Source organism: Pelophylax lessonae, assembly GCF_965119305.1.
Source record: "Pelophylax lessonae genome assembly, chromosome: 11".
In the NCBI taxonomy this organism is placed as follows: Eukaryota; Metazoa; Chordata; class Amphibia; order Anura; family Ranidae; genus Pelophylax; species Pelophylax lessonae.
This window is the reverse complement of record NC_138778.1, coordinates 44999560-45026009: the sequence shown is the minus strand read 5'-3', so window position 1 is coordinate 45026009 and position 26450 is coordinate 44999560. Positions and strand designations below refer to the sequence as shown.

The window sequence follows — 26450 nt, the reverse complement described above, 5'->3', positions numbered from 1 at the left end:
TCTTAGGACACATCACAGGTCCAAGAAGGCTGCAGGATTATGCCTTCTCCCTCACTGCTGTTTTGAACACTTTATTTTCTTGGGTGGGGGTACCTGGTTTCAACAGGTACCCATTCCCACTGCTGCCTAGATTGTCTAGCTCACGCCCCCCTGACAGCAGCCTGGTTTCAACAGGTACCCACCACTCCCACTGCTGCCTAGATTGTCTAGTTCGCACCCTCCTGACAGCAGCCTCTTAGGACACATCACAGGTCCAAGGAGGCTGCAGGATCATTCACAGGGTGCAGCACGACCGGCGCTTGTGCAGTGGGGAGCCAGCTATGAAATGACAAGGAGTCACAGCCGGCTTCCCACAGTTAGCAAGCTAGTGCCGGGGACAGGAAGAACATAAAAAAAAAACAATCCAAGTGAGGACAGAGCTGGATCCATGGACAGGTATTTGTAGCTGCTGACTTTTTTTTTTTTTGGGATAGAACATTGCAACAACAAGCTTGTAAGAGACTTACATCTGGACAGGTGGGCCCACATAGGAAGCAGAGACATGTAGAGTGCCACATCTCCCACTGTAGGGTATGACTTGAAGATGCAGATAATGGCCAGCTGTACAAATATCAGGAACATGGGATGCTCTCTAAAAAAAAAAAAAAAAAAAAAACAATTGTAAAAAATCAATTTGCAAAGTTGTAAATAGTCTACATCGACCACTCAAGAGGTCATGAAAGAGACTGTGTTCTAATTGAACAAGATTCAAAATGTTTGTGGTGAGCAAACCGGGTTTACCTTGGCTCTAAACTGTCAAAAATTAGTAATTTGTCAGCAACTTACTTTAACTTGATGGTCAGAGGCACAGTGTAAAAGAACACATTGATCTGGAAGACACATACGAAGAACAAGCTGAAGTGTTCAAACATCTCTGCGACAAAGTACCAAAACAAGCCAATATTTGGAGTCAAATCTGGGACAGAAAGTCTAAAAAGGTAGACAGAAGAGACAAAGATCACATGTAAAAGGTCTCCTGTATTTGCCATCGTTCTCTACAACAAGCTGACCATGAACACTATATGGTGGTCAGATGTACAGACAAGATTAGACCACACTAGGTCATCTATACCTTTAACTCTAAACATTCATGGTTATATCCTGTGCACAATTTTGCATGTATGCCATTGCAAATTCTAAATTCAGAATCTCCTAAAGCAGAACAAAACCCTCCTATCCTTCAGCTAAGTTATCATTCACAGCATGCCTTGGATTTAATGGCTTTTTGAAACTGTTAAATTGATGGGTTTAGTTCCGCTTTAAACAACACCTGTACTGTTAGAAAAACATAAATTCATAAAAAGGGAACTAAACCCTCCTATCGTTTTCAGCCAAGGAAGCGGCCATCTTGGCTTCTGTTTGATCTGCAACTGCCATGATTCTGCACATGTGATCAGTTATGACACCAACCATCTGATGGTTTGACAGTTTGGTTGAGAGCACAAGCAAATGTGACAGTAAGCAATCCCGACATGCCGGGAATGTAAATTTTGAAACAGATAAATGAGTTCCACTTTACCCGTTTCCCAAAACAGTTAAATTCAAGGCATACTGTGAGAGATAATTGTTAGATTTGCCTTCAACTGTTTTGTCCAGTCAGACTGGTTTCAAAACTGATCACATTTGCAGCACCATGGCAGCAGCAGACCAAACAGAGGCCTTGGTGGCAGCCTCCATGTCAGTCAAGTATAGAAGGGTTTCTTGCCTCTTTTAGTACAGTAAATATTGCATAGACAAACAAAAATATGATGCTCACATGAAGCCATAAATGGAGTGGATGAAGTCCCAAGAGTTTAACAAGAAGAAGGAATGGCAAACTAAAACCGTAAGGCAGCCCAGGTACAGCGATGAATACTGAAAAGTAAAAAGCCAGAAATCCCTACAGGACATCTTCACTGGAATGAACTGTCTCTAAAATAAAACAAACATGTTAGTACCAGCTTAATCTGCTTGTGTTACTATGGGTATAAAAATATTAGTGGGTACCTGCAGTAGATAGAGGAGTGCTGGAGTAAACAGTGTGATTGGGTACAGGGACTGGTATGTAGCCAATGATAGGAACACAGCGCTGAGAAGCGGACTACCTAATGAAAACCAGACAAAAAAGTTAGTAACCTTTTAGCGCATAAAGAAAATTAAAGTAGTAAAATCTAAACACTAAAATGTAGTATAGACTGCCCCGGTCTACCTTTGTGACGATGTTTTATTGTACATCCATATTTAGGGAGTATTAATAAATATGGTCACATTCCCCAACTTTCAAAACTGCCCCCCACTTACCTGAATAGCAAGGTGCCTCTCATACAACCTTTTTTGAGTTTAAATTTGGTAGGGGTGGCTCCACCCACAGTCGCACCGTCTATTTAGAAATTCATTCACAGGAATATGGGAATGGAAAGACTACAAGTCCCATCTTCTACTGTAGCAGAGAGACTCACAGATCTCAATGGAACACAAGTGCGGGGATGTCACCACACTAGCCGTCCACTAATTACTTCCACCAGCCCAAAAAATAGTAGGTCTGTACCACCATACAGACCTGGGGTTAGGATGTAAACAATGCAAAAGCCTGTGCAATCCACCTACGATGATCTGTAGATCTTCTATGAAAATATTTTATTTAACAAATGCACATTTTTCTTTTGTTTTTTTAACCTGGAAAAGGTTTATTACAAACTCAGCATACAATGCAAACATACACTACAATACAGAGAGTCAGTTCACAGAAAAAACTGTAAGCATGTTTAACATCAATACGCATATCTACAAAGTATATCAAAAGTATATATATATTTATATTACACACACACACACACACACACATAACTGCGCTGCTGCACCCACAACCCACGTGTTCAAAATATAATGCAGACTAAGCAGCCCTCAAATTTTCCACTCTCCTGCTCGCATTTTGCGAGTGGAAAATAATTGAGGGAAAGTGTGGGGCTGCCTCGGGAGCTGTTCTTCCAGCGATTGCCCAGGGGAAGAGAGAGGAGAGGAAAGCCAGGCCGGATCATCACAGAGCGGGGATCGCCCCACTGTAACACCTTTCATTTGAATTGCCGGGCGCTCGCCGTCACACACAGCACTGCTTCATGGCCTGGTTCTTTTGATAGACAGAACACAAGTCCAATGCCGGGACATGTGACGTCTATCATAGGAGCCAATCCAAGAGGCAGGACTGTGTGTGACAGCGAGCGCCCGGCAATTCAAATGTAAGCTGTTACAGAAGGGTGATCCCCACTCGGATGAGCCGGCTGGCTTTCCTCTTTCTTCCCCTGCACTGGGGAGGCGGCATTGATGGGCACTGGCGAGGTGGCACTGATAAAGTTATTAAATATTAATTTTTGTAACTTCTGCATTCATGCGGTGTCATTTTATGAGAGAATTTATGAGGGCATGTTTAGGGGCAGAATTAAGGGCGGGGCAGGGATTGGGTGGGGCAACTGGTGGCGAGTAACCCTTAAGGCCTGGCTAGTAGCTAAGGACTAGAAATTTTGAGCCCCGATTATAGGATAACTCTCACCTGCACCGCCTCCCCATAGTACAAGATTTCACTTCTATGAACCCCTTGAAGTTACAGTAGTAATCTGCCCAGTATTAAATCTACTGGAGCAAAACCTGGTGTGGCCAACCAATCTCCCCACACGGTTTCAAATTTAGATGGGTTACCCCTGTGTTGATATATCAAATGCTCATATTCTAAGCATTACTCCCGTATGGTCAATCCACATCTAAGATGTGGGAGAGGACTGCGAAATCCAATTCAGTAGGAAAAGTTTATAGGCCTGGAAAATGGCTCTTGACTAGACACTGCCTCTCCGACATAAATGTCCTGCACTACATCATCAAGAATGCTAGGAACACATGGTTTGGGATCAGCAGGTACAGTCACTCGAAAAATACTATTAATGGTAGTAACAATGAAATCCCAGTACCTGTGGAGCTTTGGGCACCTCCACAGTAAATATATGAGATCACCCATGCCTCTGCAACACCATGCACATAATGGGTCAGGACGTAGACCAAAGAGAATAATTTAAAAAGGAGTGCAATATACTCTCAATAATGTATAGAGTTGTGATCATCTTTGTGTCACATTCAGAGAACAGCACATTATGTGAAACTTGCCTGAAAACAAAGCCCTGGTTGTCACTGCTGGAGACTTCATCCATCTTTGCCCATCTCCCTTCTGGGTCCACGGACTACGGCTGTGTGACTGGCCCAAGCAGCATGATGTCACTCCCGCGTATGCACGCAGTCATGGCACAGGGCTCTGAAGAAACGGCAGAGCCCTGTGCCTTCAGAGTGCATGCGCCGATGAGGTCATCAGCTGGATATGCAGTAAATAGCTCCTAAACAGTCGCGTTTAGGAGATATTTACAGTACCTATAGGTAAGCCTTATTATAGGCTTACCTATACGTACAAACAAATCAATTGAAGTTTACTTCCACTTTGAGAGTAGCTTTGTCTTGCAGCTAAAAGGTCTCATACAGTGCCTTGAAAGTATTCATACCCCTTGAAATTTTCCACATGTTACAACCAAAAACTTAAATGTATTTTATTGGATATATGATAGACCAACACAAAGTGGCACAAAATTGTGAAGTGGAAGGAAAATTATAAATGGTTTTTAACATTTCTTTTTACAAATATCTGAAAAGTGCGATGTGCATTTGTATTCAGCCCCCGAGTCAATACTTTGTAGAACCAACTTTCACTGCAATTACAGCTGCAAGTCCTTTTGGGGATGTCTCCACATCTAGAGAGTGACATTTTGCCCATTATTCTTTGTAAAATAGCTCAAGCTCTGTCAGATTGGATGTAGAGCATCTGAGAACAGCAATCTTTAAGTCTTGCCACAGATTGTCAATTGGATTTAGGTCTCGACTTTGACTGAGCCATTCTAACACATGAATAGGCTTTGATCTAAACCATTCCATTGTAGCTCTAGCAGTATATTTATGGTCGCCCTGCTGAAAGGTGAACCTCCAGCCTGATCTCAAGTCTTTTGCAGACTCAAATAGGTTTTCTTCTAAGATTGCCCTGTATTTGGCTCCATCCATTTTCCCATCAACTTCATGTTACTAAAGCTGGCCAGAGACAGATTGACATTCAGCCAGTTTTAGCAGGGGACCGGCTAAATTTCAATCCATCTATGGCTCTTCCCACTGATGAGAAGTTAATCTATTGATTACTTTCTCATAAACGTGCTTGATGGAAAATTGTGCTTTGATCAGCTGCAGCACTGATCAGTGTAGTCCTGCTATTAAAATACAATGACACAGCAGTATAGATTCCCCCATCCACCTTGAATGTCTGAATGAGGGAAATCAGTTCCATCTTTTGTTATTTTTGTTCAGTCTGCTGGCTGAACAAAAAAAACAGAGCCATGTATGGTCAGCTTAGTAGTAGCCAACTACCCCCCTGTAGTATTTTTTATTACAATATATATATATATATATATATATATATATATATATATATATATACACACACATACACTAAACAGTGCAGAAAGAGAGACTCCTACTGTTATATTATGAAGAATGAGACTTTCTTGTAAGGTGGGGGGGGGGGGGATCTACAATGGGAGAGCCTGTAAAAGGAGTCCCCAAAAAAATAAAATAGTGATTTAATAGGTCTACATCAAGAAGTACAATTATGTTTTAGTGGCTTGACACTTTGAAAATCAAGGTGTGGGTTATGGCTTAGCTAAAAATATAACCTATGAACAATTATTCAACCGTCATGTAGGCAGTTCAGATTTGTAAAAGGAAAACAGATTCTAAAAAGTTTTTATTCCAACATCAGCCCTCAAAGTTAAATCTATACAAAAACGAGACTCACCTTTCACGGTAGCCAAGATAAACAAGGCAATGATTGCATTATTGATGGCACAGGTAGATTTGGCCACGCAGGATAAAATAGTATATGGATTCAACAAATAGCTGCAAGAAAACAAAACTTGTATTAACTTTGTTTCATCTTTTTCACTGGTAAAGCTTTCAAAATAGATACAGGGCAACCTCACGAACCTCTGGCCTCTACCCCCATGGTAGCCACATTTTCTTTTACAAAGATATTTATTAAGGTTTTTCAAATATTTTAAACAGCACAAGATAACAGTGCAAAAAAACGGGAGTACAAATGAGGAGGTGAAAATGGAGTGGACAAGTAGGCCAGAGATATCGAAGGCAAATCAAAATAAGGAAGTCACTGTCACAATAATATCAGATAGACTGAGTATAGCCAGATTGTAGGAATGCATATGCCAAGGGAACAGCCCTACTACACAGGGTCTGTGCCTCCAATTTAACAAGGACAGCCCACAATCAAGGGGAGGAGAGGACTTAAGCACCACTTATCGAGCAAGCAAACAAAAGTGACTGAAGGAGCTGAAAGATGAAAAGGAGAACAGAGCAAATAGAGAAAAGGAAGGAGGGGAAGTGAACAGGATACATCAACATGTCCACAGCTGAAAGCTGCATGAAGTTCATCAAGTCATAAGTAAGAAGTGGTCCAGGTTCAAACTGTCATTATAATGGCACTTTTCCACTGCAAGTACTGGCTCGGCTCTACTCGGCCCGGTTTGCTTTTCCACTGCTGGTACCGCATGGTACGGTGTTGGAACGGTTCGGTATGGTTTGCTTTTCCACTAAAGTAGTACTAAAGTTAAGTGGGTGGGATAACAACAGGGTGGTTTTCTCTGACCAATCAGTGGCTAGTAGTGACTGCATGCAAGGGCTTGTGGGATATGGTACCTCTTGGAACCACAATCGAGGTGGTACTGTTTTAGAGAGCCGTACCGTTCGGTTCCACGCAGTGGAAAAGCGCCGCCGTACCGTACCGAACCGTTCCTACACCGTACCATGCAGTACCAGCAGTGGAAAAGCACAAAAGCGAGCAGAACCGTTCAGTTCCATGCAGTGGAAAAGCGCCATAAGTGATCCATGGTTCCCATGCCCTCACAAATTTAGCATGTGTGTCATTCAGAATAGAGAAGAGCTTCTCATGCACCATAGTCCCCTTGAGTCGTCATTTAACCTCAGCTAGGTTGAGAAAATGTTGCCAGGCCTTGGCCAGTGTCTGCCGATCCCCCAAGAAAACAAAACTCACTAATCTCCTTTGGTTCCTAGAGCTATGATAGGTTGTGTATGGGTTACAGGTTAGGGATATGCTCAGTACAGCTCTAATCATAGTGTACACCTGGGTCCAAAAGCGTTAATGCCTTAAGGCAGGTCCACCAAATGTGGAGTAAAGTACAACGTTTTCTATAGCTCCGAAAGCAAATTAGAGGGTGGTCAAATGTTCTAAAAAGGTTGCCAGGCCTTGACAAGTGTCTGGCGAGCCGCCAAGAAAACAAAATCCACTAATCGCCCCTGGTTCTTAGAAAGAGCTGTGATAAGCTTGTGTATGGGCTAGGGATATGCTCAGTACAGTTCTAATCATAGCTGTGTCCAAAAGGGGATCACCTTGGGGTAGGTCCAAATGTAGAGTAAGGAACCATGCGCTCTACAGCCCTAAAAGCACATTAGAGGGTAGTCAAATGTTCTAAAAAGGAATTACCTAGCAAAAACAGGTATGTGAGAACTCATAGACCACCTATACGCAGGGGTGTCCAAACTTTTTTTAAAGAGGGCCAGATTTGATGAAGTGAACATGCGTGAGGGCCGACCATTTTGCCAGACATTCTTTGGACCATTAAAACTAAATGCAAATTAACTATTTTATGCAAAGTTTATTGCAAACGGCATACTTTTCCATTTCGTCACATAGATGACAAATCTAAACAGGTGTTATGCCAGTTATCATGGAGAGGGCGCTGGTTCTGTTATACTAGCGCCAAATTTATTTGAGTTTTTTAGTGCTCCCTTATCAGGTTAAGTCTGAGGCCATATTGAGCAAGGGATATAAAGCTAGTGGTGACGGGCGGTGGGTGTTAACAACAGTGTATTCAAAAGTAAGATGGGCGTTGAAAAACCCAGAGATCCCAGTGGTCCTGAGCAGCACTCGGGGTTTTACAGGGGCCACAACAAAAGATTTTTCAAAATTACCTGTGGGGCCGTATTAAAGCAGCCTTGGGGGCCGCAATTGGCCTGCGGGCCGGACTTTAGACATGCCTGACCTATAGCTAGAAAAATTATAATAATGGTCATTATCTGATCCTTCCTAGGCTCTGCTGCTCAACTATATAAACAGGCTGAAGGTGTCTCTTCCAATTAGGCTATAACAGACAACCCTAGACAAAAGTATTTCCTTACCTTTTAACTATTGGACTGGATATATTAGTGGGTAGAGCAGGATTCACCTTTTAAATAAACCAGATTTCCAAAATTTAAAGATAACCTATCATTTTAAAAAGATTTCGGTCAGGATACATGAATATAATCAGCTAAATCAGAACTAAGCCCTCCTAACCTTTACAGCCAAGGAAGATGCAATCTTGGCCTCTGTTTTATCTGCAGCTGCTATGGTGCTGCACGTGAATAGTTATGACACCAGCCATTTGATGGCTTGACAATTCTTTTGATAGCCCAAACAGCTGTGACCTTTATCGTTCACAGCATGCCTTGGATTTAATGGCTTTGTGAATGCGTTAAATTAATGGGTTTAGTTATGCTTTAAACAAGACCTGTTCTGTTAGGAAAACAAATTCAAATAAAGGGGAACTAAACCCTCCTATCGTTTTTAGCCAAGGAAGCTGCCATCTTGAGAGAGGGCCCAATTAGGAAGGTTTTTAAGGCAAAGTCTGGAGGATTGTCACTAGTCAGAAACCTCACTTGCTTTTAATGTGTAGTTAGAGTTTGTTTAGCGGTCTTAGCAGTGTAGATGCATTTCCCTTTTGTAGTAGAGCTTCTACTACTGCCCAGCTATATTAAAAATTTACCCCGGTATGCCTAAGGCCCCTTTCACACTTGTGCGACTCGGGACTGCAAAGTCGCATGGCAAGTTGTACTCCATGATTTCCAATGAGTATCGTTCATATCTGTGTCACTTCATGTCGCAGCGACTTCAAAGTAGTCCCTGCACTACTTTGGTCCAACTTGGATGAGTTTTGAGGTCCATCGATCTCAAGATTACACAGGCATTGCTTTAAGTCCAGTCAAAATCATGGCAAAAAGAAGCGGCTAGGCCGCACAAGTGTGAAAGGGACCTTATACAGTCTACCTGACTTAAAAAATAAAAATAAAATACCTGCCCACAATGTACTGCAGACAAGCAAGCAAAGTGACATACCCATACGTCACTGCCTGCTTCCAGGTTTAGGGTGCGCTCATGGTGATGTCAGTCAGTTGCCCCCCATCGTCAGATTGCCCACCACAGTATTGCAGTCTCATTGTATGTCACTGATCACCGCAATTAGTAGTATGCAGAAAAGTACATGAAAATTCTAATATACAGGTGCATCTCATCAAAAAGTTATTTTAAGTAATTCAATTTAAAAAAAAATTAAACTCATATTTTATATAGATGGATTACACAGTGATATTTCAAGCATTTTTTTTCTTTTACTTTTGAGGATTATGGCTTACAGCTAGTAATAACCCAAAATTCAGTATCTCAGAAAATTAGATTACATAAGGCCAATAAAAAAAATAAATAAAAAAAAAAAAAAAAAAGTGATTTGTAAATACAGAAATGTTGGCTAACTGAAAAGTATGTCCATGTACAGTATAGTATGCACTCAATACTTGGCCGGGGCTCTTTTTGCATGTGGCCTGTGGCACAGCTGAGGTGTTATGGAAACCCAGGTTGTTTTGATAGTGGCCTTCAGCTCATCTACATTGTTGGGTCTGGTGTCTCTCACCTTCCTCTTGACAACACCCCGCAGATTCTCTATGGGGTTTAGGTCAAGCAAGTTTGCTGGCCAATCAAGCACAGTGATACCATGATCATCAAACCAGATATTGGTACTTTTGGCAGTGTGGGCAGATGCCAAGTCCTGCTGGAAAATTAAATTAGCATCTCCATGAAGTTGGTCAGCAGTGGGAAGCATGAAGTGCTCTAGAATTTCCTGGCAGAGGGCTGAGCTGACTATGGACATGATAAAACACAGTGGACCAACACCAGCAGATGACATCGTTCCCCAAATACTCAATGACTCTGGAAACATTCCCGCTGGACTTTATGCAACTTGGATTCTGTGCCTCTCCACTCTTCCTCCAGACTCTGAGACCTTGATTTCCGAATGATATGCAAAATTGCCCACAGTCCGTGATGATTTGGGGAGCCATGTCACCGGCTGGTGTTGGTCCACTGTGTTTTAGCAAGTCCTAAGTCAGCGCAGCCCTCTACCAGGAAACTCTAGAGCATTTCTTGCTTCCCTCTGCTGACCAGCTTTATGTAGATGCCGATTTCATTTTCCAGCAGGACTTGGCATCTGCCCACACCTTTACAGAGCGATGAACCAGAGCTCCAGATGAAGCATATCTGGGAAACATGTCAGTCTGGCTCACACTCCATCTACCTCTGACAATCCTATTTACAGATCCCTGGGATGTGGTATCTCTACGCCTCCCTTTGGGGAATATTTACCTTATGGTTTATGTCACAGAGTCTTGGTATATTTACATGTTTATTGTATAATGTGGTAGTTTGGAATTACCTGTTTTCTGTATTTTCTTTTTCCCCCCCTTTTCTTTTTGATTATTTGTATGTGTTGGCAATTGTTTGCCATTTACTTGTTTAACATTTTAATCTGCCAACAATAAATGCTATATTTTATATACCTGTGCCAGTAAAGTCCATGTTTTCCCAATCCCATTCTGTAAACTGGGCAATTATGCCTGGGGGGGGGGGGGGGGGGGTCTGCAATCGGCTGCCACAGTGGTCACATGATCAGGAGCCTGTCCTGACTCCAGAACATTATTAGAGATCTGGTGACATCTTTGACAAATCGTACTGAGATAATATGTTCATTGGCTCCCACTGCTTTCAATCACAGCCAGTAAGAAGGGGGTGGGGCAGAGCCGCACTCTCTGTGTCTCATGGACACACAGGAGGAGTGAGCACACACGTTGCCCCTAGAGCCAGCAGTTTGCTACAGGAGGGGGGGCGGGAACGGAGAAGAGAAAAGTATGAACCTTTACAAACCCTTTAAAGTGTAAAGCAGTGGGTCAGGTCAGCATATATAAAAGAAAAAGACTTACAATATTGCCACTTTTAGTGGAATATAGTACATTTCAGTCGGTACTCTGAGGATTTCTACGGCTCCTGGTGAATACTTCTTAAGTTCCAAGTACAGTTTCTGCTGCTTGAACTGTGAATAAAATAACAATTATTAACATTAATCATGACCATAAAACTGGGTTCACATTGATGCGGTGCAGGAACCACAGCAATTCCTGTGCGGCTCCCCCAATCGCATCAGAATCGCAGGCAGTTCACACTGTGCTCTGTGAACCACTGCAGGTGTCAAAGTTAATGACACCCCGAAATCAGTTTACAGAACGTAGTGTGAACTGTGGAATCAGATCATATGGGTCCAGTACATGGGTACTTTAAATGCAATTTTACTTACTACCTTTCTTTTGCAGACTCCTCTATATGACCAGTCCCCTAAAACCACTTTTCTTTGGGGAGCCATCTGTTGGTTGCTCTCTGATGTCATCACGTACAATGCAGGGCCAGCAGTAGTGCATTGTAGGTGAGGATGCCATGAGCCCACACAGAACCAGAAGTGTCAGAGGGAAGAAGAGAGCACAGGCTGTCCAGGAAGCGAGTAATATGGAAAGTAGAAGTGCTTTTTATTGTTCTCCAAGACAAAAAAAGTTAGCATTTATCCCTGGCAGTTCAGCTTTAATTAAACTTCTAGGCAGCTTGTGTAAAATCTCCTTTAGTGTATGTACAGCCAGTTATTTTAGTTTTGGGTGGAGCGGTGAAGGATTCGAATCCTGGTCAGATTTAACTGCAATCCAGGGGTTCATTAGAGAGATTTTTTCCTTTTTCGCTGCCCCTGGTGACAACCTTTTTCATGGCAAAAGAAGTGAAGGAAACTCTCCAATCACAACACAGACAGAAGTAAAACATTTTTTTTTTAGTCCTGTTACTCCTGTAAGGCAGTGGTCCTCAGGGCCCACTAACAGGCCAGATTTTAAGTATTACCTTGGGGAGATGCAGACTAGAATACTGCAATCACTGAGCAGCAAATGAGATCACCTGTGATGTAATTTAGTTATCTTGCAAACCTGGAATGTTAGTGGGCCCCGAGGACCGGAGTTGAGGACCACTGCTGTAAGGTACTAATAGAGTCCCTGTCAGCTTTTTATTGTTGTTTGTTTCTCTGGTGTAGATTTTCCCTCACTTCCTATCTGGTAAGAAGTTGTGCCCAAAACAGTAATTAAAAATCTTTCCAATGGGGGCCCCAGATACCAATAGAACCAAAAAGGAGTTCTGATACTTTCCCACTCTATACAAGATTCCACCCGAGAGTTGAACTTCCGCTCATCTGCTTACTCCCCCCCCCCCCTCCGGTGCAACATTTGGCACCTTTCGGGGAGGAGGGGGGCACGGGTACCTGTTTTTGACAGGTACCCTTCCCCACTTGCGGGAGACAGCACCGTGGCACCGTCCCTTTTCTCCTTCCCCCGTCCGAGTCAATTAGAATGCGCAGCGCGCTTCGTGCATGCACAGTAAGGAATTGGCTGTGAAGACGCAAGGCTTCACTGCCGGTTTCCCTTAGAACAAATGGCGGTGGCAGCACCCGGGAGCTGATCAGAAAATCGGCTGGGGTGCTGACATCGCGGGCTCCCTGCACAGGTAAGTGTCTATATAATAAAAGTCAGCAGCTACACTATTTGTAGCTGCTGACTTTTCATTTTTTTCCCCAGCTGGAACATCTCTTTAAAGGCTCATTCACACTAGTGTTGGTCTTTAAAGAGCAATCTGCACTTAGATTACTCTTCAGAGAGCATTTGACAGGCAGTGAGGAGGCATTGGGAGAAGTTGCAGGAAGGAGGCGCCTACTTTAACCCCTTGAACCCCACACTAAGGCCCCTTTCAGACAGGGGAGTCCGTCAGCGGACACCGTTTTTCTCAGCGGGGGGGGGGGGGAGGGGGGGATCTATCCGCTGATCCCCCACTGAGAAGGCGGATGGGCAGCTGTGTCTCCGCGCTGTGTGCGGAGACAGAGCTGTCAGGTCCCGCTGTTCTCTATGGGGAAATCAGATGGGAACGGACCGTCTGTCCGTTCTCATCCGATCCACTGGACGGATAGAAAATAGGGTTTCCATCCGTCCAGATTTGACGGATTGGATCGGATGTCAGAGGACATGTCTCCGCTGACATCCAATGCCCCATAGAGATGCATGGGACATCCGTTCAGATCTGCCAGAAAAACCGACAAGCGGATCTGAACGGTCCGCCTGTATGAAAGGGGCCTAATGCTCCGCAAACCATGTGCATTGCACGTGATTGTGGAGCGCTTGCAGAGGGGCCCCTTTTCACTTGAATGGGTCGCGCTCAGCAAGCGCAACACCCGCCAAAAGCAACAGGGGGTAGAATTCTTGCCCCGACATATGTGCACCCCCAGCTACTGCCTCTGCTGCTAAAGGGCGTATTGGTTGGGAGGTGGTAAACGTGCGTTTCAATGGTGGGATTCACCAGCCCGCCCCCCCATAGATGTGAATGAGCCTTGAAGCTGGAAACCAAGGAATAATAAAAGCATAATTTGGTGCAGCTGTGTAATTCTCAGATTTAAGTGCATTTTCACATACAACTAGCATAAGTACCTGAATCCGTCCTGATTTTAGCTTCTGTCATCTCCCCACACAGCAGCACCCAGACTCGGAGAGGGAAGAACAATATTAGAAGCTGCATGTGCTGACAGGATGACTTAGTATCCTGCATCTCCTCCACAGGCTCGGGGTGTGGGAAGGTGACATCACTGAATTCCTGATCTCTTATGCCTCTCGTACACAATTATTTTTACTGCCCCCAACCACAAAGGCAGCGGATGGGGATGTACACACGTTGTGGTCGCAATGCTTTGTGCGGCATTTACTGGATTAAAAACAGGCTGTGAGGAAGTGACATACTGCCTCCTCACTGCCTGTCAAAGGCCTCTGAAAAGCAATCCAATCACAGATCGCTTCTCAGAAGCATGGCAGTCGTTGCCACAAGTGTAAACAAGCCCTAACAGAAACTTGGGATATTCTCCAGACTGCACCGAGGTGTTCGGAATCACAAAAATGACTGGAAAGCCTTAAAGTAACCCTGAATCCAATAGACTTACCCCTTAATACTGTATTATGTATAGGCTCATTCTCCCGTGCAGCAGCCCTTGCTACAAGATTACAACACACCCCTATACACTTAAATTGGTAGCTTACGGGAATGTAACCCACCAAATGAGACATGCTGCTTAATTGTGGCAGCGCCTGCAAAGCATCAGCCCCATGAAGCTGCATCTCCTTGTTCAAGTTCAGGCAATCTTGAAGCTATTAAAGCATTACTAAACTCATAACAGTAAAATCAGTCTGTATATGCAGTGATGCACGCTTGTTATACTCACTGTAGAACCCAAGGAATTAATCCTCTGCATTGTGTAAAAAGGCTGTTTGATCCTGTCTTCTCTGATCCTCCACTGTCCCCAATCCATCTGCTGATAGCACAGAGCCCTAGGAAGCACCCTGCACATGCTCAGTTTGGTGTGTATTGCTAGAGAGTTTTTTTTTTTTTCTTGGGAGGATGCATGTGATTAGCACAGGGCAAATCAGCACTGTCCAGACAGAGGATCAGGGGCCACATAGGACAGTCAGAAGAGAATGGAAACTCCTCCTACAAGCTTTAACCAGACACTCATAGAAGTCAGAAGACTGCTATACAGTGCTGATGAGAAAAGGTATTTAGTAGTTTATATTTACTAAAATAATTTAATTTCCATGTTCTGTGTACTGTGGGAGAGCAGATATAGTGAATGCAGGGTTCTGGGTTTAGTGACACTTTAACCATTCATATGCTGTAAAACATTAATGTCAAGGTAGTACAGTCCATAAAACAAAGGATACCAATTATAAAATCTCTTACCGATACTTTGTTATATTCTTGAACAGCCAAATAAAGTGCAAAAGCTGTAAGTGCATCTGTAAACTGAGGAGAAGCAAATCAGTCAATTAACATTCCATGTACAAAAATAATGCTTGATTACAAAATACTAAAAGATATCAGATACTACATTAAGATGCACACTGAACACCGTAGAAAACAGGATGCGGCTGAATGCTGGTAAACACAGATCACAGTACAGGTACAGATTTACGCCCATTACACAGATCTGTACTTGCATGCATATATATGCTCGGATCTGCTCTTTCCAACATACAGCCGCATTCTGCTGTTGGTTTGCAATACCTGTACCTCTTGGGCAGAGAAATCGGTTTTTGTTTTTTTTTTTTTTGCACAGCCCTCTGTGCCTATGTGCATGAGGCTTTATATACACCGCTCAAAAAAATTAAAGGAACACTTTTTAATCAGAGTATAGCATCAAGTCCAGTAAACTCCTGGGATATTGATCTGGTCAGTTAAGTAGCAGAGGGGGTTACATAGTTACATAGTAGTTGAGGTTGAATAAAGACAATAGTCCATTCAGTTCAACCTGTGTAGGTGTGTGTGGCCGTAATCATCTCTCATACCCCTGAATGTTCTGATCAATGAGATGTACGTCCAAGAGTCTTTTGAAAGTAGCCATACTTCCCGCAGAAACCACCTGCGGTGGTAGAGAATTCCACAGTCTTGTGGCCCTAACAGTAAAGAACCCCCTGCGTTGCCTGAGGTTAAAATGCTTCTCCTTTAATCGCATTGTATGTCCTCATGCAGTCCTTTCGACTGAATAGCTTTTTTTTTATGCTGAGTGACGAAATCTCGCATTATTACACCGGCACCAGCTGTACTCGGATGTATTGCATTGAGTCTGTGCTCCACCCCGCCTCCTCTCAGTGAGCTCTACGGGATGTATTGGTTTGAGTCCTCGCTCCGCCCCGCCTCCTCTCAGTGAGCTCTACGGGATGTATTGCTTTGAGTCTACACTCTGCCCCGCCTCCTCTCAGTGAGCTCTACGGGATGTATTGGTTTGAGTTCGCGCTCCGCCCTGCCTCCTCTCAGTGAGCTCTACGGGATGTATTGCTTTGAGTCTACACTCTGCCCCGCCTCCTCTCAGTGAGCTCTACGGGATGTATTGGTTTGAGTTCGCGCTCCGCCCCGCCTCCTCTCAGTGAGCTCTACGGGATGTATTGCTTTGAGTCTACACTCCGCCCCGCCTCCTCTCAGTGAGCGCGGACTGAAAGCATTACATCCCGTAGAGCTCACTGAGAGGAGGCGGGGCGGAACACGGACTCAATCCAATACATCAGAGTACAGCTGGTGCCGGTGTAATAATTTCATCAATAGGCAATTCGCAAGGGCTGCTGGGATACATCCCAGCAGCCCTTGCGAATCGCCTAGTGACGCAATCGTCTATAGGCGGCCGGACCTGGAAGTGCGGATGAATAAAGAAGACAAAAAAATAAATAGTTTCCATTGGTAAAAGTATTTTTAAAGGGGATTACATAATCTAAACTTATGAAAATGGGTGGAACTCCACTTTAAACAATACAAGATCACGGTGGCTGCTGATATACATAAGTCAACCATTGCACGAACATCATGTGTCATAAAGAAAATGCAACTACTGCACCCTTATTCTACGGGTCTCTGCTTTCAGAAAATATATAATTTAGGAAGAAAAACAAGCAACTGTTATGGCAGCAAAAGGGATAAAGCCAAGAGCTCACTTACCATATACACGATTTCTACATAGTCTACAAGGAAATGGAAGAGATAGATGATGAGAGGAGTCTGTAGGAGAAAAGACAATTCAGAGTATTTAAAAACCATATGGGTTTTCCTCATGACAAACAAATAATTAAAACAAAGAATACAGAGACTGTAGCCCCTAGTAAGTACTTCCTAAAAATAGTACCTAGTATGTATTGGCTTTTTTTTTTGTGCTTCCAGTTCATGTTTCAGATAAAAGAAGGCAAGTTATATACTGGGCTGTATTTCTTAAAGAGACGCCCTCACCAGACAAGTATTAGGCTGAATGCAGGAGTGTGGCTGCCAGTTGCAGCTTCAGACCTCTGTGGTTGGGAGCAGCCCTCCCACATTCACCTTTGCAATGTCAATTATATCTGTCAGTGTCCAGGGAAAGAGCAGCCAAAATGTTTTAGATCCCTTTTCCCAGTCTCCTATTCAAAAATGCAAAATGTTACCCCTTCACACAGGCACCCAGTGGCCCTTTATTCAGGCTTTAATGCCTAGGAAGCAGCACGGCTTCTTTACCATATGACCACTGTGATTGGCTCTAGCGGTCACATGATTGGGAACCTACCCCACTGACTCCTGATCAGAAGCGGTGACAGCTCAGTCAGTTTGCTGGAAGCGCGCAGTGAGCTCTCAGCAAACAACCACAGGCCGCCGTGGATGCATATGGGCATTAAAGTCCACTTTTCCTGCTGCCACATATACAGTATCTCACAAAAAAGTCAGTACACCCCTCACATTTTTGTAAATATTTTATATCTTTTTATGTGACAACACTGAAGAAATGACACTTTGCTACAATGTAAAGTAGTGAGTGTACAGCTTGTATAACAGTGTAAATTTGCTGTCCCCTTAAAATAACTCAACACACAGCCATTAATGTCTAAACCGCTGGAAACAAAAGTGAGTACACCCCTAAGTGAAAATATCCAAATTGGGCCCAATCGGCCATTTTCCCTCCCTGGTGTCATGTGACTCGTTAGTGTAAAGCCCCGTACACACGCATCGATTATTGGCAGGGAATTTTCGGCCAACGTCCGATCTGCCAATTTTCGGCTTGTTAGTATGATGCTTCCGACAACCAACTCCGACTTTTCGGCCAAAAAAAAATCTGGTGTGCAGACTATAAAATTTTTGTTGGCCGTCGACACAACGGCCGATTTTCGCGCAGTCAGTACCGATTTCGACAGGGAAAAATCTGATGAGCAAGTCTGGGCATGCTCAGAGAAGAAAGAACACAAAGAAAGCAAACCAACACATGACATCACTTCTGAAGTAGAATTTTGTTGGCCGAGAAAATTCGTGTGCAGTCTAGGCACATTCCAACCAACAAAACACCACTCGGATAAAAGTCTGACGATCGGCCGATAATCGTTGCGTGTGTACGGGGCTTTAGTTAGTGAGACTTGTGGTCTTTCCATTCACACATCCCTCTGAACAGATATTTGAATGAATGACAGAGCTGCAGACAGAGCCATGCACAGCCAAGCTAAATTAGGAAGAAGAAAAAAAAAAAAAAAAAAGGGGGAGAAGCACCCTGTAATTCAGATAAGTGGGAGGGTGGTGGGTTGGGGAATGTGATCAGGTTTCAAATACGGGTGTCATTTGAAACAAAGTCGGAAAGGTGAACTTAGCCTTTAATTGTGCACCCTGAAAGATCATTCTATGGCTTTTGAGCTGCGTTTCTCTGGAGGTCCTACTGAGATCTGTTAATGCTCCAGGAAGAAGCAACCCAAACACCCCTAATGTATTTGCATAGCACAAACGCCTAGTGCATTACCCAAGATTATAAAAGAAAAAAAAAAAAAAAAGACAAATAGCCAATTGAATACTCACAAAAGAAACATGCATAATAACGCGTTTCGAGGACACATCCCCTTCCTCAGATCTCAGAAAGGGGATGCAGTTTCAGATTTAAACTTACATGTCCAGCAACAGGAGACTGGCATCAGTGACCTACAACCCAGAAGCATTTGTGGGAGAACTGAAAAATATTAATGTTACAGATACTCACTTCATGAAAGACATCTCCTGAGTATGGTGACACGCCAAGATCCAACAAGGCCATCCCCTCCACAACTGTAGAAGAAAGGGTACAATAAGGAACTGTAATACAGACTAAACTTACACTGTAACTGTTTATATGGTTTACTTATATCGGTCTGCATCCTATCAGTCTGGGTGGAATCTCTGAAAGATTTGTGGTCATTGTATGCTGCCTTCTCCTGTCCTGTTAACCCAAAACTCCAAATTCTTGATGTGTCTGCTGTGCCATGTATTTGTATGAGAAAGTATTCTGTTCCCTTTGCATTGCTTCCTTTGTGTGAAATCCCTGGTGTTCCTGCCAGTCCCCTTGTTTTCCTATTTAAAAACTCGCCTCACTAAGCAGGAGAAAACAGCTTGGTCAATTCGCTAGCTGTGCTGGGAACTCAATGTGCTTGTCCTGACATGCCCGCGCTGCACAGCCATTCACTGGGAAGCTCAGTGTACTGCTGCTTCTCCTCTCCCTAGCTCTTATGCAGCTGAGAATAAAGGGAATGTGATCACTTATTAAAAAATAAATGTATTTTTATATCTATACAAAAATGTTTTGCCTTTCAGTATTTTACACTGAATGGGTAATTTTACAAGGTGATCGTTTACAATCACTTTAACCACTTGCCGACTGCCTAACGCCGATCTACGTCGGCAGTCAGCCCCTCACAGGCAAAGTGACGTAGGGCTACGTCACTAGCTTGTGAGGGTCTAGGGAGCGAGCGCGCGCCCCCGGAGGCGCGCTCCCGCGTGGTCACGGACCCCCCCCGCGCGTGTGACCAGCGGACCCGATGTCCCCCGGTCACTCGGCGATCGGCGGGGGAGAGGGAGAATGTCAGGCAGCTTGTGTAAACAAGTCACCTGTCATTCTCCTCGCTGTAAAGACACTGATCAAACGGATCTAGTATGTAGATCCGTTGATCAGTGTCCTTACAGCTCAAGCCACAGCCAATCACAGTAGAAAGCACGCCCCTAGGGATACACACAGCCCCTCCCTCCCAAATAAAGTTAACCCCTTCACAACCAGTGTATTTTTACAGTAACAGTGCATATGTATAGCACTGATTACTGTAGAAAGTTCACTGGTAACCCCAAAAGTGTCACAAATGTCAGTCAAGGGTCCGATCTGTCCGCCCCAATGTCGCAGTACCGCAAAAAAAAAAAAAATCTCAGATCGCCGCCATTACGCGTTAAAAAAAAAAAACAACAAAAATGACAAAAATCTTTCCCTTTGTTAGTAAACGCGATAACTTTTGCGCAAACCAATCAAAATACGCCTTTTGCGATTTTTTTTACCAAACATATGTAGCATAAAACAAATTGGCCGAAAATTTTAAAAATTTTGATTTTTACTTTTTTTTTGGGGGGGAATTTCATATAAAAAAATGTGAAAAATATTGCTATTTTTGCAAAATTGACGCTCTTTTTTTGTTTATAGCGCGTGATCAAAAAAAAAAATCGCACAGGTGATCAAATACCACCAAAAGAAAGCTCTGTTTGTGAGAAAAAAAGGACGTCAAATTCGTTTAGGTACAGCGTCGCACGACCGCGCAATTGTCTGTTAAAGTCACGCAGTGCCGAATCGCAAAATACCCCCTGGTCAGGAAGGGGGTAAAATCTTCCGGGGCTTAAGTGGTTAAGGACCAACTGTGTCAGTGGTATGCGTCTTGGCCAAGGTCACCATTTATAGGACAATCCCTGGTTCTGTGGAATATATGTACATGAAGTTTGTGGTAATCTTTCAGAACATGCTCTATTTGTGTTGCCCAGATTTGTGATAGATGGATTTCCTTTAAGCAGACAAATCTTACCAGTGTCACTGCAACAAATGAAAGCAGGTGCTGTTTCAGTACTTGAGGCACACGGACTCTAAGGCCAGCCATAGACAGAGATTGTTTTCTTTCCTGCAAGAAAGATCGCTTGATTCCCCCATCTACACAGTTAGTATTGATGGGGGAATCCCTCCCACAGAGCCATTGAGTTCTCCTGGCGGGGATGGCTTCTCCTAGGGGCTAGAACAGCTGCTAGCAATAATGGCATGTAAAATCCGACAGGTTGGTTGCACCAAAGTTGAAGCGTGCAACCAGCAAGCCCATACATGGTTTGAATCTCAGCCAGTTCCTCCTGAACCGGCCAAGATTCACACCATCTATGGCTGGCTTTAAGGAGGAATTTAAAGCATGTTTTAATGGATCCTATATAGAACCCACCTTAACCACTTTACCGCTGCTCACTAGAGCTCTACTGCGGCAAAGTGGCTCTTGTAGGTCTGACGATGTAGACCTACGTCGCCAGACATTCCCCTCTCTCTGCGGTGCGCACGCGCCGCCGGAGGCTCGCTCCCGCTGTATTCAGTCACAGCGGGAGTCGGGCCAGGGGAGGAGAGGCGGTGATCACCGCCGCTCTTCCCCGATCGTCGGGGAATCAAGTGTGGAGATCCGCCCGCTTTTGTAAACAAAGCGGGCGGATCTCCTAAGTGACAGGCAGGGTCAGATTGCAGGATTCAGCGTAGCTGAACCTGCGATCTGTCCCTGTGTCACATAGTCCCCTCCCCCCACACACGTTAGTAAGCACCAGGCATACAGTAACCCCTTGATCACCAATAAAAATTAACCCCTTCCATGCCAGTGTCATTTTTACAGTAACAGTGCATATTTATAGCACTGATTACTGTAGTAATGTCACTGGTACCCCCAAAAGTGTCAAAAATGTCAGTTAGGGGTCCGATCTGTCCGCCGCAATGTCACAGTCCCGCAAAAAAAAAAAAAAAAAAAAAAAAAAAAACGCAGATCGCCGCCATCACTCGTTAAAAAAAAAAAAACAAAAAAAAAAAAACAACAAAAAATGACAGAAATCTTTCCCTTAGTTAGTAAACGCAATAGCTTTTGCGCAAACCAGTCAAAATACGCTTATTGCGATTTTTTTTACCAAAAATATGTAGCAGAAAACAAATTGGCCTAAAATGATAAAAAATTTTTGATTTTTACATTTTTTTGGGGGGAATTTCATATAAAAAAATGTGAAAAATATTATTTTTTCAAAATTGTCGCTCTTTTTTTGTTTATAGCGCAAAAAGTAAAAATCGCACAGGTGATCAAATACCACCAAAAGAAAGCTCTATTTGTGGGGAAAAAAGGACGTAAATTTCATTTGGGTACAGCGTTGCATGACCGTGCAATTGTCAGTTAAAGTCGCACAGTTCCGAATCGCAAAAAGTGGCCTGGACGTAAGACAGCAAAATCCTCCGGTGGTAAAGTGGTTAAAAATTACCCAGTGTGAAGTTTCAAGAGAAGCTAGAGGAGGCCAAACAAATCCGTCCCACTTTCCTGTGTTTGGCCCAAGCACCCCCATGGTTACCAGAACATCTATTGTACACTGTGCAAACTAATACAGAAGCCCATCCAAAACCGATTTCACTTCTGTCTCGGTACCGAGTGGTTAAGTGACCAACTAGCTTATGTCTCTGAGGTTCCAAGGGCACGATTTGCCAACCCGAGGCGGTATCTGCCCCTTTGCACTAAACCATGAAGAAGCTGAACTGCAGCTGAATTCCCTATTGGTTTACTCTAGAATCCTATGAAGAATCCTTCAGGGGGGACATAAAGTTGTCAATAAAGTTGTCAATGTGTAAACTACAATATCAGACGTGCCAACCCATAGCAACCAAGACTTTCTGATCCCAAATCAGGGATAAGAAAAACAAAAAATATGATGAATAGAAGAGGCTGGCCATAGGAAAAATATATGCAACTCCCATCTTTCGTTTTTAGCATCGCCCCCAGGCATCATCCTTTGCAATCTCCTATGTTCAGCATCTTCTCTGCAGTCCCAAGTACCTATCCCCCCTACTCATGACTCAACATCTACCCTACTGTATCCAGAATCCTCCTCTGCCCCCCCCCCCATCTTACATAGCTGGTAAGGTTTCATAAAAACACTGATCTATCCAGTTCAACCTGAGTGTGTATATCTTCTCCAACACTCCTCTCGCTGTCACCCTTCTCATGTCACGCTCTTCTCCTAAGCATCACTGCCTCCCTGTCCCTCTACCCCACACTCTCTTCCTCAGCCTTCCTGTCCTCTCCCACACTTCCCAGCATCCTCCTCCATCCACACCTGTTTTCCACTTGTTGCCACCTCCTGGCTTTCCCTACACAGCATCCTCCCTGATGGCCCCAGCAAACTCCCTTCCTAAACCGGTCTCCTTAAAATGCCTCTCTCTGGATCCTCCCCCTATGTTTATGCCCCCATTCTTCACTCAATCCTTCCGCTCTTCTACCCAAATACACCCAACCAGCTTCTTTACTGTCTATACTCCCTCACTTCTCCCTGAATTCATCTCTTCTGTTTCTGTCCTCCGCTGTGCTGGATCCAGCCTTGTCCTCTGCTTCCCTTCACCTTATCCTGAGCATCTCACCCCACATTCCTGAACAAAAGTCCTCTCCAGCATCCTCCTATTGTCTGTCCCCAGGGCTCACTCCTGCCACCCTTATCACCCCCCCCCCCGCAGCTTTACAGTCATCCTTGCTATAGTGCCCAATAGCCTCCCTGCCCAAATCTCTACATCCACCCCCCTCATATACTAGTCCTCATCATCTGCCCTGCCTACAACCAAGACCTTCAATTCTCTTCTTAAGCATCCTGGTCACCCTTCCCCTTACAATAGGGATCCTCCCTTGCTTGCCATTATACCCAGTATATAAACGTGTGTCCTAAACGTCCTCCCTGCACACATACATGTCTCCAGGATATTCCTGATATTTTCTGACCCCAGAATTCCTTCTCGTCCCCCAGAAGCAGCATCCCTCCCCATTGTCCTCCTGACCAAATCGCAACACAATCTATCTAGCATTCACCCCCCCATTATGCACCCCTAGCTTCTTCTCTCCATCACCTTCATATTCCCTACTGCTCCCCAGATTTCCCCCAGCACGTAATCCAAGAAACTATCCCCCCCACACACACTCCATTGTTTCTTCCTCATCTTCCCTGTCACCCACTGTCGCCATCCTCCATGTCCCCCCCCCCGGCGCCATCCTCCATGTCAACCCCCGGCGTCCGGCGCCATCCTCCATGTCACCCCCCCTCGCGCCATCCTCCATGTCACCCCTCCCCGCGCCACCCTCCATGTCACCCCTCCCCGCGCCACCCTCCATGTCACCCCTTCCCGAGCCATCCTCCATGTCACCCCTCGCCGCGCCATCCTCCATGTCACCCCCCCTCGCGCCATCCTCCATGTCACCCCTCCCCGCGCCATCCTCCATGTCACTTCTCCCCGCGCCATCCTCCATGTAACCCCTTCCCGCGCCATCCTACATGTCAACCCCTCCCCGCTCCATCCTCCATGTTACCCCCTCCCCGCTCCATCCTCCATGTTACCCCCTCCCCGCTCCATCCTCCATGTCACCCCCTCCATCCTCCATGTCACCCCCTCCATCCTCCATGTCACCCCCTCCCCGCTCCATCCTCCATGTCACCCCCTCCATGTCACACCCTCCCGGCTCCATCCTCCATGTCACACCCTCCCGGCTCCATCCTCCATGTCACACCCTCCCGGCTCCATCCTCCATGTCACCCCTCCCCGCTCCATCCTCCATGTCACCCCCTCCCCGCGCCATCCTCCATGTCACCCCCTCCCCGCGCCATCCTCCATGTCACCCCCCCACACCATCCTCCATGTCACCCCTCGCCATCCTCCATGTCACCCCTCCCCGCGCCATCCTCCATGTCACCCCCCCCCTTGTGCCATCCTCCATGTAACCCCTTCCCGCGCCATCCTCCATGTCACCCCGCGCCATCCTCCATGTCACCCCTTCCCGCGCCATCCTCCATGTCACCCACTGCCACCATCCTCCAGGTCTCCACCCATCATCCCCCCCATCAGATTTCATGTCATCCTTCCTCCATGATGTTTCCTGTCGTCCTCCCTGCCCACCATTTCTCCCTATGTCTGTCCCTTGTCCTCCCCCCTACACCTGTCCGCACTCCCCCCCTGCTCACACCCCTCCCCAGCACACCTGTCCCAGCATCCTCCTCACCTCTCTTCCATGAGTTGAGCGGGGACACAACCTCCACCCGCTCAGAGATGAAGGCGGCCAGGCTGGAGCGGAACAGAACAGCCCTGATTGTCACCGCCACTAACATCACCAGCACCAAAGGCGCCGCCATCTTCCCCAGCCCAGCCTGGCCAGGTCGCGTAGAGGCTCACGGGAGAACATGGGAATTGTAGTTCTATGAGCCGCCCCAATGACAGAGGAGGCGGGAGGGAGGACTACACTTCCCAGAGTGCACCGCGGGACGCCAGCGCTCTCTTCCGGGATTGGCAGGAGAAGCTGAGGTACGGCGGCCGAGATGGGACAAGACGGTGTTCTGCCAAAAACTCAAATTTGCCGAGATGTTTATAGACGGTGAGTGAGGGAACGTCCTCCCTCCTCTCATAGAACATGACTGGCCGGTGTTCTGACAGATTGTGTGGCCGAAATCTCCAATTATTCCTGGTGTACAGTACCCGGAAATAACGTCCTTGGAGTTTTTGGCAGAACACCGGTGATACTGAGGAGGAGGAAACCTGTGAGAGAGGCAGGCCACCATTGTTAACCCTTTCACTGGCAAAGCTGTTCTTCCACGCATGGTAAAAGACACGTTTTAGGCCGGAAGATTAGGTAAACCCCCAAACGTAAATGTTTTCTGAAAGCAGAGACCCTGGAGAGTAAAATGGCGGTAGTTGCTATTTGTGATATCACATGGTATTGGCACAAATGTTCATCACACTCATATTTTCAGTAAAAAACACACTTAAATTAACATCAGTGCACACAAATACAATCTAACACCCAATTTATCTGGTAAAATATAATAGATGAGGTCACAGCGAGTACATAGATACCAAACATCAAGAATTGTACGCTTCTGTAAAATGGCATCAAGCTGCAGTACCCATAACTGTCCTTAGGAGGCGCTTTAACATTGTTGCTGCCAGTGCGGTCCCTGTGTTTTTATGCACACACGTTTCTAAAAAAAATTATTTTAGGCCTGAAGATTAGTTAAAACTAGTGATCGACCGATTATCGGCAAAGCCGATATATGGAGGGCCGATCTGCACTTTCCCCGATATATTGGAATCGGCCACCAAGGTTACCGATATTGACGATATTTCGGGAAAGTGCTGTACCTGAGTAATGCCTGCAGCTAGAGGAATCACCCCGGTACCGGCGTCCATAGCCGACGGTCAGCTGTCTAGTAATGACAACAGAAGCCACTCAACTGTCATTACAGGGAATGGGAGGGGAAGTCCCTCCCCTCCCGCGGCTCGCCTGGGTCTCCTGTCCCGCCGCCGAAGACCTGATCAAAGCCGCATTCGGCTCTGATTGGGTCTCCATGTAAAAACCCGGAAGTAATGTCATGACGTCATTTCCGGGTCCTGGCGCCAGATTAAAAAAAATACAGCATTCAAAACAGCCAAACTTGGCGTTTGGAATGGTTTTAAGTGCAGAGGAGGGGTTTGGGGTCTTTTAGACCCCCAGATCCCTCCACAAGAGTACCTGTCAAATGAAAAAAATATATATATTTTTTTAAC

At 45.1% G+C, this 26450-nt stretch overlaps 1 protein-coding gene across 1 annotated transcript in view; it reads right to left on the bottom strand.

The window, feature by feature from the left end:
- Window positions 1-25060, bottom strand: part of PIGU (phosphatidylinositol glycan anchor biosynthesis class U) — a 39037-nt gene extending 13977 nt beyond the window's left edge. Inside the window, exons 1-10 of the mRNA XM_082271691.1 lie at window positions 24913-25060; window positions 18855-18919; window positions 16817-16876; window positions 15071-15133; window positions 11194-11303; window positions 5891-5991; window positions 2026-2123; window positions 1796-1950; window positions 826-969; window positions 507-631 (exon numbers count right to left, since the gene is read on the bottom strand). Of these exons, the coding sequence (XP_082127817.1) occupies window positions 507-631; window positions 826-969; window positions 1796-1950; window positions 2026-2123; window positions 5891-5991; window positions 11194-11303; window positions 15071-15133; window positions 16817-16876; window positions 18855-18919; window positions 24913-25042 (1051 nt within the window). The 5' untranslated portion in view covers window positions 25043-25060. The remainder of the gene's footprint in view (window positions 1-506; window positions 632-825; window positions 970-1795; window positions 1951-2025; window positions 2124-5890; window positions 5992-11193; window positions 11304-15070; window positions 15134-16816; window positions 16877-18854; window positions 18920-24912) is intronic.
- Window positions 25061-26450: the final 1390 nt, after the last annotated feature.